Genomic DNA, 15,477 nt, shown 5'->3' on the forward strand with positions numbered 1-15,477 from the left:
CTTCGCCTGACCTGCTCCGTCTTCCTGGCAATGAGGTTGCCGATGGTCTTGCTGAAGAAACTGGCCAGCAAAGGGTTCAAGGGTGGCTCATGGTCCAGGAAGTCGTAGAGGATGTTCAGCAAGGCCTCGTCCCCTCCCAGCCTGTCGTTGATCTGCGGCACATCAGACGTCAGCAGTTCACAGGCTGTGTTGGGGTACCTGCAGGGACAGAGCCAAAGCCAAGAGCTTGGGAAGCTGCTGCCGCTGGTGCCAAGAGCCCAAAGGCAGCCACACAGAGACCCACCAGGGATGCCAGGAGCAGGCTTCACACACACCCCAACCACCTCTGCCCTGAAATGTGAAAGGCAGTCATCTCAAACTAGGGGCAGCTGGACATGCAGGCCCTATAGAGCTTCGACCAGAGCAGAAGGTCTCACATGGGCCTCCAGGACGGACCTGTTTGCCGTGACAAAAGAGCTCACAGGAAAAAGTCAATCACTTTCGCCTGCCATTTCGCGGTTTGTCTGCCAGGATAAATCCCGGTTCACAAAATGGAACTTGCCTCTTGGAAGTTCTCGTGACGGGTGATGTGAATGGCAATTCCTCTGGGATAAGCAGGACTATGCTTGGGGTGGCCAGACTGCCAGGGCAACATCCCTGCCTCGGATCCCTCAGAGCTCCCCTCCATCAGCCTCCATGGCTCCAAAGCCTCTCTGCCATGACGCCTTCCAAAGAGAGCAGCTGGCGCTGGCTGGATGCATCAGGATCCCAGCTTCCCTGGCAGAGCGGAACATCCTTCTGGCCCAGGGACTCTGCCCTGAGCCCCTTTGCTGTCTGCACATGGCCTCTTCAGAGACAGCCCCAACATCGCCAGATGCCCTCACCCTCTGGATACACACACAGATCTGTCTCTTCGTGTGCTGCTGGCTTGTTTTGTTGCTTCCATTATTTTTTTGTGCATGTCGTTTTGTGAAAACAACTGGCTTTGGGATTTTATTATTGTTTTGTTTCATTGCAAACTACCTGGGAAGGGACTACTGAAAAGCGCTCTATAAGGCTTGCATGCCAAGGAACGAAAGGCTCCCCCCGCTGTGCCACAGGGCCCTATCAGGAAGGCCACGCCCCCTCTTTGCTGCCAGCTGGCAGGACTTTCAGGGCCAGGTACCTACTTGAAGCGGACCTTCTCGTCCATGTCCAGTGGGGGCTCATGGGTGATGAGGCTGACCAGCTCCTCCATGCAGTGCTGCTGACACAGGAAGTCCACCAGCTTGTGGTTCTGCGCTTTGCACTCCTGGAGGATGTCATCTTCGTCCATCAGCTCGAGCAGAGTCACATCCTCCTTGTCCAGCAGCTTGTCAACATGCGACGTGGTGTTCAGGTCAAATTTCCAGAACATGGTGAGAGTGATCACCGACCTGCAAGGAGCCGAAGAGAGCAGCAGCACTGTCAGCATAAGGCTACGCCAGAAGAGTTCCCCACGTCCCCTTTTCCCTGCAAGGCTCTGTGAACGCCTGGGTCAGGGCCCGAGAATCTCACAGGAACAGATGCACTCTGGGGAAGTGGGGGAACAGACGAGCCCGTCCCTTGGAGAAACTCCATCTTCTGCTAACTGGGCAGGAGTCCAGGCTATGGGGAAATGGGTTATAAACAGCCTCGTCCTACGGAGCTCCCTTATTGATTTTATTTATTTATTAAAAAATACAGTGGTACTTTGGTTCTCAAACTTAATCCGTTCCAAAAGTCTGTTCCAAAACCAAAGTTTTCCAAAAGCAAGGCGTGCTTTCCCACAGAAAGTAATGCAAAATAGATTAATCCATTCCAGACTCTTAAAAACAACCCCTAATACTGCAATTTAACATGAATTTTACTATCTAATGAGACGATTGGTCCATAAAATGAAAGCAATAAATGATGTACTGCAGTCACAGAATCAATCAATCAGCAGCTGAACCAGGTTCCACACAGTCGCAAAAACAAAACAAAAAGAGCCACAAAAACAAAAAGGCAAAATAAATAGACAGACCTCAGTGTAACACTCAAAACGGAAGAGCGGCAATCAAATTGGAAGCATAAAACTCAAAACGGAGTTTGCAAACCGGAACATTAACTTCCGCATTTTCAGTGTTTGGGTTCCTAGTTTTTGAGTACGAAGGCATTTGAGAACCAAGGTACCACTGTATTTATATGCTGCTTGTATCACAGAAATAAATCACAGCGGTTTACAACAATATAGAAAAACAAACCATACAGCAAAATCATAACAAATTAAAAGCAAGTTAAAAGCAAAAGCCTCGACCATAAACATCAGGAGACCCTTGTGGGGGGCTGTGGTCAGCAGGGGCCGAATCCTGACGTTCTCCTGTCCCTGCTAAAGCTGAGCTCTCCTCAGGTGAGAGGTTCCTCTTTCGTTTCCCACACAGTCCTAGCAAGACCAAGCGCTCCCTCCCTCCACCAACACACAGGTCACTAGTGTGGCAGACGGCCTTTTTCAAGGACTGTGCAAAACCCAATGGCCCCCGGAGGAGTCAGGCTGCACTCTCCTTCCATGCTGCAACACTGTTCAGCTGCTCTGTGGCCCCTGGGCCCAGGGCCCCGACTGGGCTGCCCCTCACCCCCTCTTGCAGCCACTATTAACATGGCTGCAGGTAGATTTCCACTCCAAATTCAATGGATGATTCAGAAGAAGGGAGCACATCCAGTCTTCTGGCAACCATCAAGAAAATGCTGGCTCCTGCAATATTTCCCAAGTGAAATGAAGTCCAAACAGTCCTGTCCCCCCCCCCCCCCGTACCAGCATAATTCAGGCAGGAAACTCCTTGGTGTAGGCTGGCTCCCTTGGCTTAGGATACTCTGAAAAGCGCCACGTTAGTGATGGCCCCCTGCCATCTCACGGGGTGGCTGCATAAACCTTTTCCAAGGGGTGTGTGCAAGGTGGCCAAGCGAAAAAGGGCTTTTTGGCAGGGATTCCTCGTCCTGAAACACTTTCCTGAGGGCGACAGGCCTGGCTCCTAGTCCAACGGCTTTTTGGCCCCCAACTCTTTCAGGCTGTGTTTGGCAGACACTCACCAGGTGAGTCTCAACTGCTTGTTGTTCAGTAGAGATAATCTTACGGCAGGAAATGTATCCTTGAGGGATCGTTAGTTGCAGGTGGCTTTTAACATTTCTTCCCTACATAAATGACCTTGGGGCCTGCGGGTGGAAGGGGACACATTTCTAGTCGTAAAACAATCCTGGGCAGCAGGGCAGCGGTGGACCAGATGCCATTCAGCTCAAGTCAAGCTGACTTGAGATCTATCACCTTTGAGCAGAAGAAAGGTTCTTCAGGTTTTTCACCAGATATTTTTTCTTTGCAAACTAGGAAATGTAACCTGTACAAACATAACCAATTACTATAATTCAACCCCCCCCCCTTTTTTTAAAGGTGCTTCTGCAACATTGCCTATGAGCTGGGAAATGGAGCCCCTGGACCTGCAGGACTTGGTTCTGGCCCCCACCACTCTGGTGACCCTCTTCCTGTGTTTACACAGTCTTTATTTCCAGTTCCATTTCAGTGTATTTATTGGCAGCTTGGGGTTAAAAGGAAGGTGGAGCAGGCATTTTAAAACGGCAATACCCCAAGCAGGGTGGCAACATGAGAAGGGGCCTTTTCTGCGGTGGCTCCCCCTTTGGTCTTCCCGGAGAGGCTCACCTGGCACCATCCTTACATACCTTTAGGCAACTGGCAAAAACATTCCTCTTCTCCCTAGGCTTGGACTGATTAAACAATCTATGGCCTTGGGGGGGGGGTATTTTTTGTGTTACTATGGTATGTATTTTTGTGCTTTGGATCTCTCCGTGCAGCCTGAGCCCACCACTTGGGAGCCCCTGAAGGCAGCAGCCCTCGTTTTCATGAATCTAAGTCCCTTCTCCATCTCCTCTGTGGTTAAGGAAAAAGTCTTCTAAATTTGATTAAGGGAGCATCACTGGAATATAGAGATGGGATAAACTAAAGAGAGTGCTGCTCCCAGGCAATTCACTTATTCCAACAGTAAGATTTGATGCAAAAGTGAATAATGGAGCTTGAGAGCTGGACGATTATGGAGGAGACAATATGTTTAAGGACTAAAGGAGTGAAGATCAATGTTTAACTTCTGTTCAATGTCAGGAGAAAATGGGAGAGTTTAAGACACTCTCTCTTTTGAATTAGACTCTCTCTCTTTCTCTTCACGAGGAAAGCATCCACCATACCTGAAGGAGTGTCTCCACCTGCATCATTCAGCCCGGACACTAAGGCTGGGCAATGTTGGGTTTTCAACATTGTGGTGTATCCCAGCCAAACATTGCAGTTTGGCAATATACCATGATGTTGAAAAAAGCTGCACTGGCCAAAGCCAGCGAGATGCTAGGAGAAACTGCTGCAGCTCTCATGGTGGAAGCTGAGGTGCTTTCACCCCAGCAGCGCCTTGCAGGCAGTGACCAATACAGCTGACCCCAGCCAGTTGCTCAGCTGGGGGGCGGGGGCGGAAAGGCTCCTGCCCCCAATGGAACCAGCCCCAATTCCCCTCCTGCTCACACTGGAGAAGCAAGGGCTCCTTGGCCAAGCTCCCTCTGCCTTCGCTGGCGTGGGAGGGGGAGCACTCTAACAGAGCCCCCATCCTGCCGCTGGGTCATGGGCTCCATAAAACTGCTTGGCTGAGGCGAGGGCAGCAGCGCACTCCTCAGCCAAGCAGTTTGAAGAAGCAGAGGAAAGAACAAGCTGTATTGGAACTTCACTAATTCAGATTTATTCTCTCTCTGCCAGGGCAGAGAGCGATGGCAGTTTCACCAGCAGTATATCCCCCTCCGCCGAGAGCTTTCTGGCCATCCTGCAGCCCTATAGCACCCCCCCACACACACACACTGCAAAACACACAGGGGCAGCAGCCTCAGCCCCACTGGCCCACCGCTCTGTGCAATGGGGCTGCAAAAGAAATGCCAGCAAGCAAGGGCTGCAAAGGAGCTCTGCTTTCAACCTCCCCTTCCTCTGCTACTGGACTATGGAGCACAAGGCCCGCACTGACCCCACGTCTGCCTGGCAAGAGACCCTCTGCTTTCTATGGCATAAGGAGCCCAATGGCATGCAGAATTAGGCCAGCTGAAATGAAAGGGCTTTGGCAGGATGAACCCTGCATGGGGTTGAGCTGCGAGTCTCAGCAGAGTCACTGGGTCTTACCCAAGAGCAGGTCCCCCACCCCTGCAATGCTGGAAAAGGGGGGGGGCAGCATCTTGTCTGCACCCCCACCCTCCCAAGTCAGACAGATGTGCCTGCCAGGTTTGGCCTGCACTTGCCCTGCCCACATCCCCCAAAGCCTTTCCTCTTGGCTTCTAGCTCATGCTCAACCAGCCGCCAGCAACGGCCTGGGGCTCCCTTTGAGGCTGTGCAAGGATCACATTTCCTGGGGCTGCCTGACTTTGTCCCTGTCAAGCTACATCCAATTGGAAGACAGTCTGAGTTCTCCCAGACATCTGCCTTCCCATGCATATGCAAATCCTTTGCTCCACCACTTCCCACGTCACAAAAAGCCTCTTGGCGGAACACTGAGTGCTGTGCGCATGTATAGGTAAGAACCAGAGAAGAGCCCTGTGGCTGGATCAAGCCCAGAGGGGCCCACCTAGTCCAGCACCGGGTCCAAGCAGATGCCTGCATGAAACATCCCGACAAAAAAAGGGGGGAAAGCCGCAAGGAAGCTGCTTCATCCCAACGACTGTGACGCTTCTGAGTTCCCACCAGGGACTCCAGCCAGGACCCCCAGACAACCATGAGAGATGGGCACAGGGAGGGCACCCCTGCCCAGTGTAGCCTCACCATTCCCTGCCCTGCAATGCTCTGAGGAAGCTGCCTTACATGGAGCTAGGCCACAGGGGTCCATCGCCTGCACTGACTGGCAGTGTCAGGGATGCTGCCAGGGACTGAATTTGGGAGCTGAGCCGTCTGCCAAAACACGGGTGCTCCAACACTGGCAGGTTTGCAACTCTACATAAAGAAAGGTAAAAGCTGTCTGGAGCTGTGGCAGCTTCCTTTGAGGAACTCAGATCCGGATAGACAGAAGTGAATGTAAAGCACCAGGAGAACGGCGCTCAGGGAGACAGACAAGCCATCAAAGCAGCTTTTAACTTAGGCTCAAGACTTTAATTCTTCCCGAATGTTACATCAAACGATCACAATTTTCTCCAGGCAGTTTCCATCCATACCTCCAGCACCAAGCTTCCTTTCAGTGCCAAGGCTACATGTGGATGCCAACCAACATTCACTTTTTTGTGCCTGAGGCCTGCTGCTTAGCTGAAGAAACAGCAGTGGCTCCCTGGTCAGAGCTTTGAGTCAGCTTTGACTTCTGTGCTGCTTCTCCTGCAGGCTCTGAGGCTGAGGACTGAGGAAGGCTAGTTGCTGCTGTTTTATGGGATCTTTTATATCTGAAGAGAGCTGCAACTCTTTCAGGACAAAACAGACTGAATCATAGAATTATAGAGTTGGAAGGGACCCCAAGGGCCATCTAGTCCAACCTCCTACAATGCAGGAATCTCAGCTGAAGCCCCCATGACAGACGGCCATCCAACCTCTGCTGAAAAACCTCCAAGGAAGGAGAGTCCACCACCTTCCAAAGGAGTCTATTCCACTGCCAAACGGCTCTAACTGTCAGAAAGTTCTTCCTGATGTTTAGTTGGAATTGCCTTTCATGTAACTTGAATCCATCAGAGCAGGAGAAAACAAGCTTGCTCCATCTTCCACGTGACAGCCCCTTAGATGTCTGAATATGGCTATCATCTTCCCTCTCAGATTTCCAGGATCAACATACCCAAACAGAACAGGGTTGTCTGATTTCTACACAGGCACACTAATAAGATCCTATTTGGATCTGACCATATATTGAGCTAGACTTTTCAGAAGGGAAAAGCAACTTGCCAGCAGCCTACCAGAGTTGGCAGCATTAGGGAGTTTTGTTTCTGAGAGTGCTAGTGGCTCCAGGCAGAAGTGCAGCTGACCAGAAGATCTGACAAGGCCTTGAAACGGTGACTGTCACAGCTGCTTACCAAAACCCCTCTCTGCAGAAAGAAGCCATGTTCAAAAGCACCCCCCCCCTCCTCCTCAAGTCCTGTTTGGGAGCTTTCCTGGGAACCTTCCTAGTCAATGCCAGAAGCAGACCAAGAGGGACTTATGGCCTCATCCCAAAGGCGCTTCTCGTGCACCCCACGCCAGGCTCCTCCTTCACACACTTCTGAGGGTCCTCTGTACCAAATATGGACATCCTCGCCTGCTCCTTGGCAGTGCCCACAAGCCAAACGATAAAGAAAAGCCAGCAACAGCTCCTACCTCTTGTGCAAATCTTGTTTCAAAAGCGAGACCTTCGCCACAGACAGAGGTACATCTGGCTTCTTGGTTCAACAGAGGTCTCCACTTCGAGAACACCTTCCATTGATCTCAGTTTACCTTTAGTTGCTGTTTTTGCCTGAGGAATAAAAGGAGGAAATGAAAACGTCATTAATACTGAAAAGCACAAACATAGCAGAAGGCATCCAGGTGTAAGAAACTGCACCAGATATCGAGAGGGCCGGGGTGGGTGGCTAAATGGACAAGGGTGCCCTTTCCCACATGCCCAGCCTGATCCTGCACTGTACGTTTTTACTCAGAGCCAAGTCTCAGCAAAGGATTGAGGGAGCCTTTCCTTACAGCCCCCTTCAGTTTGCAGACTCAGCTGTGAAAAGAGAAGAACACACATTTGTTTTCCTGACGCCGCTCAAAAGAAAGATCTAGGTTGTCAAGGAAACCCAAAGGCCACTTCCCCTCGTTCCAAAAATCCTCACACCACCAGAATACAAGCACAGTGCATTCAGCAAGGGCTGCTGCTCCATGAAAGAGGCAAAAGGGAATCCAGGAAATGCCCCCAAAACCCCTCTTTGGGATTACTGCGTGAGGCCAAGCCTGGCTGCAACCGAATCCACCTCTCCCTTCCGCTATTTCGGAGCAGACCTCGACCGGGTTTTCCTTTGAGCAGTCCAGAGAGCTGGGGAAGGGAAACCTGGAATTAAGGCCCTGCTTCTTCAATGGGGGAAAGAGCAGCAAACACAGTGTAACAGATGCAATAAGAAATGCCCCCAAAGGCCAGATTCTGAGTCTGAGTGATACACCAGTCCACCAGGGACGGGAGCCCCGGCAAAAAGGGGGGAACAGGAAACCTTCCCCAGGCCTGGAAGGACTTGGAACCTGAACCGAAGAATGCCTGAAGCTGGAGTCAGAGAAAAGGCATCACCTCACAAATCAAACATGCTGAACCCCCAGGGGCCCATCCGAAGCCTGGCTTACCCACCTGTACCCCATAACCACATCAAACTCAAACCAGTCGGGCGCCTTTAATGGAGGCCCTTCAGGAGAGGTGATTCTCCACAAGGCCGCCGACTTCTTTTTAGCACTGGGTGCTATTTCCAGGCAATGAAGACAAAGCAAAGGGGGCCGAAGCCAACATCTGGTGACCTGGGGGCACAGACCTGGAGATGCTGAACAGGGAACAGTTTCAACACACTGCCAAAACACCACACTTTGGGACTACCAACACAATATGCTGTGGCCTGTAACCTTCGCTTCCTTTTCTTCCTTCCCAAAGAACAAGAAGTTCAATCCCTTCACATACTCTGGTGCGCGCGCGCACACACACACACACACACATGCATACACACCAGTGTCACTTCCAATAGCACACCACAAACCACCAAAGGCCAGTGGGGCAAAGGGCTGGCCGGTCTTCTTGTCCCTTCCTGACCTGAGCCCAGGGAGAGAGCTGGGCTCTGCCTGTCCCCAGCCAGCTCTGCCAAAGGCCCATTCCCAAGAGGCAGCCGGCCGTGGATGTCCAGCCAAGTCTCCATACACAAGCCAAGGAAAGCTTGTCATGACCTGGCAGGGAAATGGGGCCAATCCAGCAGCCACTGCAGTGTGGGGAGTCCCCCCTCCCACAACTTCCCAACCATGGCAACAATGTCTTTCCTGACTTCTCGTCCTGCCGGCGGCTCAGAAGAACATATTGATCGGAGGAGCCCAGCTGGATCCAGAATGGAAGGCTGCCAACCTCAGGATCCCTCTAACCCCCAGGACGCTGTGCTGCTTGCTTGCGAGGAGACAGGAAGCATGCATCTTCAGGCAGGCAGATTTGAATTTTCCTTCATGCACCCCCTTGCTTTCCCCTTTTGCTCTCTCAAGCCTTATTCTCAACGAACTACAGTGGTACCTTGAGTTACAAACGCCCCAGGTTACAAACCCCCTGGGTTACAAACTCCGCTCACCTGGAAGAGTTACCTCGAGTTGAGAACTTTGCCCCAGGATGAGAACAGAAATCGTGTTCCAGCGGCGCAGCAGCAGCAAGAGGCCCCATTAGCGAAAGCACACCTCTGTACAGTGGTACCTCGGGTTAAGAACTTAATTTGTTCCGGAGGTCCGTTCTTAACCTGAAACTGTTCTTAACCTGAGGTACTACTTTTGCTAAAGGGGTCTCCCACCAACGCCGCACAATTTCTCTTCTCATCCTGAAGCAAAGTTCTTAACCCGAGGTACTATTTTTGGGTTAGCGGAGTCTGTAACCTGAGGTACCACTGTACCAGCCTAAGGACTGGTCAAGATCCTCAAGGTCAGAAGGAAAGCGAGGGCTGGGGTCAGGAGCCTCTTGCTCAGAGATGGGGGCCACTTCTGTCCCAAGGGAGGGAGGGAGGGAGGGAGGGAGGGAGGGGTGGGACTTCCTCTCAAGGGAAACTTGGACATGACGCAGAACGGCATCTCAATGGCTCACCTCACAGCACTGAAATTGCAGGAATATGACCTCCCCCTGTCAGCTGGACGGCAGCCCCACCAACACCTTCCAAGTCCTTGGTCACAGCCATAGGCTGTGAGCAGCACTAGTGAGTAGAAGAAATGTGCAAAATTCACAAAAATAAACTAGAGATTGGGAGCCCTGTATAGCATCTGTATTACCTGATGCTATTATGCACCAAAACAATCAGATGCCATTAAAAGTGGGGGGGGGGCTGTGACCACACACTTAAGACGCAAAAACATGACACTAGTGTTCGAAATTAACTGGGCGCCAGTCGGTTTTTGCGACTCTGAAGCACCACCTAGAGACACATTTGAGATTTGCAGTCGTGTGATTTGCTACTGATAGGACTGACTGTTCCCTTTCAGGAAGGCCTCTGATGCTCAGAGGGGGGAAACATTTTTCCATTTTTGTACGATTTCCATAAGTAAGCAAACAGCTCTTTTGCAAGGGGAGGGGAGCCGGAGCTGGTTTTCACCCCTCCCCTTTGTTTGCAAGCAAACAAACCAGCTGCAAAGTTAATGGATTAATGGATTGCTTCTCTCTTGGGGGGAGCAGGGGGGCTGGCTAATTACTAAAAGGCTTATAATGGTGGTCTTGCTTCTCGAAAGTGAAACAGCTCTAGCAGTAAAGCAGTGCCTCTTTCCTTGCTTTGCCTTTCATTTCTTCTCAAAATAATATTTTTGCTGGCTGGTTTGGTAGAATAAAGGTTTGCCTCCTTTATTTGGATTCTGCTACATCATTTTTTTTCTAGGAATACAGATTGAGCATGGGGGTGGGAGAGCAGACTGGAAATTATGACAAAAAAAGAGGTTTTTTTACATGGGGGGTTCCCTTCCTGTTTAGCTACCCATTCTGAAGTTTGATTTTGTGTATCTAATGGCACATTTAGTATGGAGGGAGGCGTGTAAGTAGAATAAATATTCTTATCTCTTGCAATAGATAAGAAAACCTAGGGCTGCCACACATCCAAGCAATAATGCCTTAAAAAATGGCATCTGGGCAGAATTTCATAAAAGCAGCTAAAATGTCTGGGGAAACTCGGTGTATAGCAGCCCATATCAGTAGGGTGGGTTTTTTTGCAAAACCTCCCCAAAAAAACTCAACAACTTTTGTGTCCTGATCTTCACTTTTTGAAATATGGCAACCCTAAGAAAGCCATTCTGGTCTCGTTCTTGGTGACAGTGAGTGAGATTTTCTGGGTGTTGCTTGCTTTTTGAACCCAAGTCTGCAGCATGAAACAAAGTGTTTTCTAGCTGTTCCTGGAGATGAGTTAGCAAAGTTTGCTGATGACACCAAGTTGTTCAGGGTGGTTTTTAACTAAAAGAGGCTGTGGAGCACTCCAAAAGGATCCCTCCAAACTGGGTGAATGAGCCTTAAAATGATAAATAGGATGCAGTGTTAACAAGCGTAAGGGGATGCATGCAGGGGCAAAATAAGATGCTACTGAGGTCTGAGCTGGTGGTGGCTGACCAAGAAGGGCCTTGGGCTTCGCTTCCCCCGTGGGTCCAGGCACTGGCAGAAGGGAATCCTCAGAGGCTCCTTTTCAGTTGGGGGCAGTATTAGAAACTGGGACAGAAAAGTGCCATTTGGCGATCAGTTATACATCTGAGCTTCTAACACTGGCCAAACTCTGTGCGAGAGTCAGCAGCAGATGAATGGAACGGAAGTTACAACAGAGAAAGTTAGGAAAGAGGAAGAACAGATGGGAGGCAAGGGAGCCCTTGCAGATGTAGAGCGGAAGGAGGGCTGGCTGGAGAGGGGGAAGAGAGGGAAGGAAAAGCAACTTCCAACGCTTAAACAGGAAATGGGAGAAAAGCGAAACATCTCGTTCAATATTCCCATTAGAGTTGGGCTGCTGTGGGCAGACACTGGTTGGACACTCAGCACCAGTTCTGGTGGGGGACAGGACCACCACCTTTTGTGCTCCGACAATCCCTAGGCAACTGCAAGTGCAAATTGGATCCCATTAAAACCATCCTGGCTAGTGGCTGTCACTACATATTGCAAGATGGAGACAAACTGTCCATCCCTTTTCTCTACCCCATGCGCTGATTTATGCACGAGTATTCAGAGGCACTGGATGCCACTAGCAGTGGAGAAGACAGCCAGCGTGGCTAGGAGCCATGGGTAGCCTTGTTCTCCTTCCAGAATCCTCTCTTAAAGCCATCCAAGTTGCTGCTCATCATGGCATCTTCTGGGAGCAAATCCCCCAGTTTCACTATGCATTGCGTGAAGAACTTTATTTTGCCTGTTCTGAATCTTCCCATTCAGCTTTGTGGGAGGCCCCAGTTTATCCACATGCATAATTTTACACACCTCTATCATTTATTAATTTCCTTCTGCACCATCGTCTCAAGCCAACGTACAATAAAAACAGCAAAATACAGATAGTAACAGATACTAGTAGCAGCAGATACATTTGAAGCATGAATAAAGCACTACAAGATAGCCACTCCTGGTAAAGGCCCATTCATCAAGCTGGGAAAGCCTATCAGGACAAAAATGTCTTCATTTCAATTGTTTCCAGAAAATGCAGACATCAGGCACCTGTCAGATCTCAGCAAGAATGCTATTCCACAGAACAGGGGCTCTGCTCCGAGTTATTGCAGAGAGGACTTGCAGGAGAATCTTTCCTACAGGCCACAGCAACCTACTGGGTGCATAAGACAAAGGGTGGTTCCTCAGGCAACCTGGTCCTGAGCTGCCCAGGGTCTTCTATGTTAGCCCAACACCTTGATTTTGGCCCAGTGCCAAGCCAGGTGTTCTTTGCTGGCAGTCGTTTTCCCTCTCTGGAAAGCCTGCTACATTCTGAACCAGCTTCAGCCTCCAAACCAACCCCAAGGGCAGCCCCACAGAGCGCATTGCGGTAATCAAACCATGAGGTTGCCAATGTACCAACAAATGTGGTTAAGCTACCCTGGTCCAAGAACGTCCACAGCTGTCTTACCAACCAAGGCCAGAGAAACGCCCTCCTAGCTGCCAGAACATGTGCACCTCCAGCAAGAGAGCGGGATCCATGAACAGTCCAACTGCACACTTGCTGCTTCTGGGACAGCGTGACCCCATCCAGGACAAGCAACTGCAGACTTCCAAACCGCCGGAACGATTTGCCCACAGAGCTCCCCCATGCCAGGCTTCAGGCACAGCTTATTAGCCCTCATCCAGCCCACCTACTCAGCCATTCCCAATTCAGATGTTACAGAGAAACAGCATTGGGTATCATTACAAACTTACGCCACCTTGCTCCAAAACTCCTAATGACCACTCTCAATTCCTTCATGCAGATGTTAAACAGCACTGGAGACCGTCTAGGGCCATGTGGCATCCCAAAACTCAAAAGCCAAAGGGCTAAGGAGCACTCAGTCCGTGCAACCTGATGGCCAATGGTATCAAAAGAACAACAGGATCACACTTGGCTCCCTAGTACCTCTTCTGAGAGGGCAACCAAGGTGGATTCAGTTCCAAAGCCCTCTAGGTCGCTGGCCATCATTGCCTCCTGTGGGAGTGAGTTCCAGAGTTCTAACTATATGCTGCCTGATTAAGCATTTTCTTTTATCTTTTGATTATCTTCTTACTTATTAAATTTTAATACCACCTTTCATGTGAATAATACAGGGTGGTTCACAACATAAAAATACAAACTGAGAACACAAAACACATTACAAAACAAAAACAGACCAATAACCACCCCCCTCACAAACCAATTTAAAAGGGCATAGAATGTTAATCAGCCAAAGGCCTGGTTGAAGAGAAACGTTTTTACCTGGCACCTAAAGATATTGTAATGAAGGCAGCAAGTGAGCCTCTCTGAGGGGAGCATGTCCAGACTCTTCCAATTATTTAGCTTTATTGGATGTCCAGGATGATAGAATCAAAGAGTTGGTAGGAACCAAGAGGATCATCTAGTCTAACCCCCCGCACTGCAGGAATCTTTCGCCTGATGTGGGGCTCAAACCCATGACCCTGCGGTTCAGAGTCTCATACTCTGAGCTATTGCTCCATTCTAGTGTTGAGAGGACAAAACTCTCCTCTATCCACTTTCTCCACATCACGCATGGGAACTTCCACAGCCTCTTACATCTGTAGGGCTAGTCCTAGGTTTACCAGGGCTACCTCTGCTGAAGGTGAGCCTTCTCACAGATGCCTACATCCCAAGTCGTCCAGGGCTCCGTCCATCCAATGCAGCCCCCTCAGCAGCCAAAGCAGGTGCTGTGTCCCTGAGGTGCCAGGCAGCCCTCACAGCAGCAGAATCCGGCACTGGCCACATCAAACCAAGCACCCTGATCACCTCCCATGGGTGCCCTATGCACAGAGCCCAAGGCTGAATTGGGAGGTGAGCAGAACCCAGGGGGGATCTAGGGGAAAACGACCGGTTCAGTCGCACTGGGGGTGGAGTTTCTGGGGCGCTGGATTTTGGGAACACTGGAACTGGAGACTGGCAGAGCAGGCAGAACCATGGCTCCGCTACCCTGGTTCAGGAACAGCTCCAGCTGGCAAACTGGCCATAGCTGGGGGGGGGGGCAGGGAGGGAGATGAGAGATGCTCCTAGCCACAGAAGCTGCCTGGACCTCAAAGGGCAAAGGTGGGTTGAGGAACAACCCCCCCCCCCCCGCCATGCAGCTGCCCCTTTGAAGGCAAGCAGGGCCTCATCCAGAGCAGGCCAGGGACCAAGTTCTTGGGCAGGGGAAGCCCTCCCTCGCCCCTCCATCTTCCGGGAATCCTGTTTCCTGGCCTCCCAGCTGCACCAACACACCTCGGAGGCAGGGACGCAGTTGTCGTCTTCGTTTTTTAAGAATCTTTATTACAGAGCAATTTACACAGAACATAAACACAACGATAAACAACATAAACAGACCACAGACACCGGCTGACGCCGCCTCATTTGACATTGCATACTCTTGAACTTCTGATTCACCTCCCTGTGCTTTTTATACCTTACTAGTCTATACGCACTTCATTTTTATTATTCTTTTCAGTTAGAAATCAGGAAAACTTTTACTTTATCATTTCCTTCAACTTCAATCTATGTCTGTCAGGAGATTTGTGTTACTGTTGTTGTTTGGTCTTTTAAGATATTCTCTGAACCTTGTCCTAGCTTTCCTAAATTTCTGGCCAGAATTTCCTCTTCTTCTCCCTGCAGCCCCACACCCAAGAGCAGCCTGGCCGGGGGGAGGCGACGGGGCCCGGGAGGCCCTTCTCCAGAGGGGGCCCGGGAGGCGGGGCCCGGCCCTTCCCCCGAAGAAGCAGCCCGAGGTCTCGGGGGCTGCCGAGGCTGGCGGGGCTCGGGGGGCCGCAGGGGAGCGGGCGGGGAGGCGGAGCTCTGCCCCGGGACGCGCAGCCGGAGAGCCGCTCGCTGGCGCCTCCAGGCCCAGGCGCAGTCTACCTGAGGGGGGGGAGGAGGAGGAGGCCCCGCCAGGCGGGGAGGCGGTCGCGGACGAGGCCGCTCTCCCGCCCTCCCGGGAGGCCTTACCTGGGGCGGCGGCGGAGGCGGAGGGTGTCCCGGCCGGCCGGCCTCCCTCTCTCTCCCTCGGCCGGGACTGGCTTCTTCGCGGCCTCCCCTCAGCTCCAAAATGGCGGCGCCGAGAGAGAGAGAGAGCGCGCGGGAGGGGGAGGGGCCAGCCGCGCCTGCGCACAACCAGGCCCCAGCAGGCGGAGGACCCGGCCGGCCTCGGGGCGCGGGAGA

The 15,477-nt window shown here is 51.3% G+C and overlaps 1 protein-coding gene across 2 annotated transcripts in view; it reads right to left on the bottom strand.

Annotated features, from left to right (window-relative positions):
• Positions 1–15,391, bottom strand: part of PPP6R2 (protein phosphatase 6 regulatory subunit 2) — a 43,246-nt gene extending 27,855 nt beyond the window's left edge. Inside the window, exons 1-4 of one of the 2 annotated variants that reach the window (XM_079994475.1) lie at positions 15,265–15,391; positions 7,307–7,442; positions 1,149–1,394; positions 12–198 (exon numbers count right to left, since the gene is read on the bottom strand). In XM_079994475.1, the coding sequence (XP_079850601.1) occupies positions 12–198; positions 1,149–1,375 (414 nt within the window). In that variant the 5' untranslated portion in view covers positions 1,376–1,394; positions 7,307–7,442; positions 15,265–15,391. The remainder of the gene's footprint in view (positions 1–11; positions 199–1,148; positions 1,395–7,306; positions 7,443–15,264) is intronic. The other variant, XM_079994476.1, reaches the window with a different exon arrangement.
• Positions 15,392–15,477: the final 86 nt, after the last annotated feature.

Source organism: Podarcis cretensis (assembly GCF_951804945.1).
Source record: "Podarcis cretensis genome assembly, chromosome: 10".
In the NCBI taxonomy this organism is placed as follows: Eukaryota; Metazoa; Chordata; class Lepidosauria; order Squamata; family Lacertidae; genus Podarcis; species Podarcis cretensis.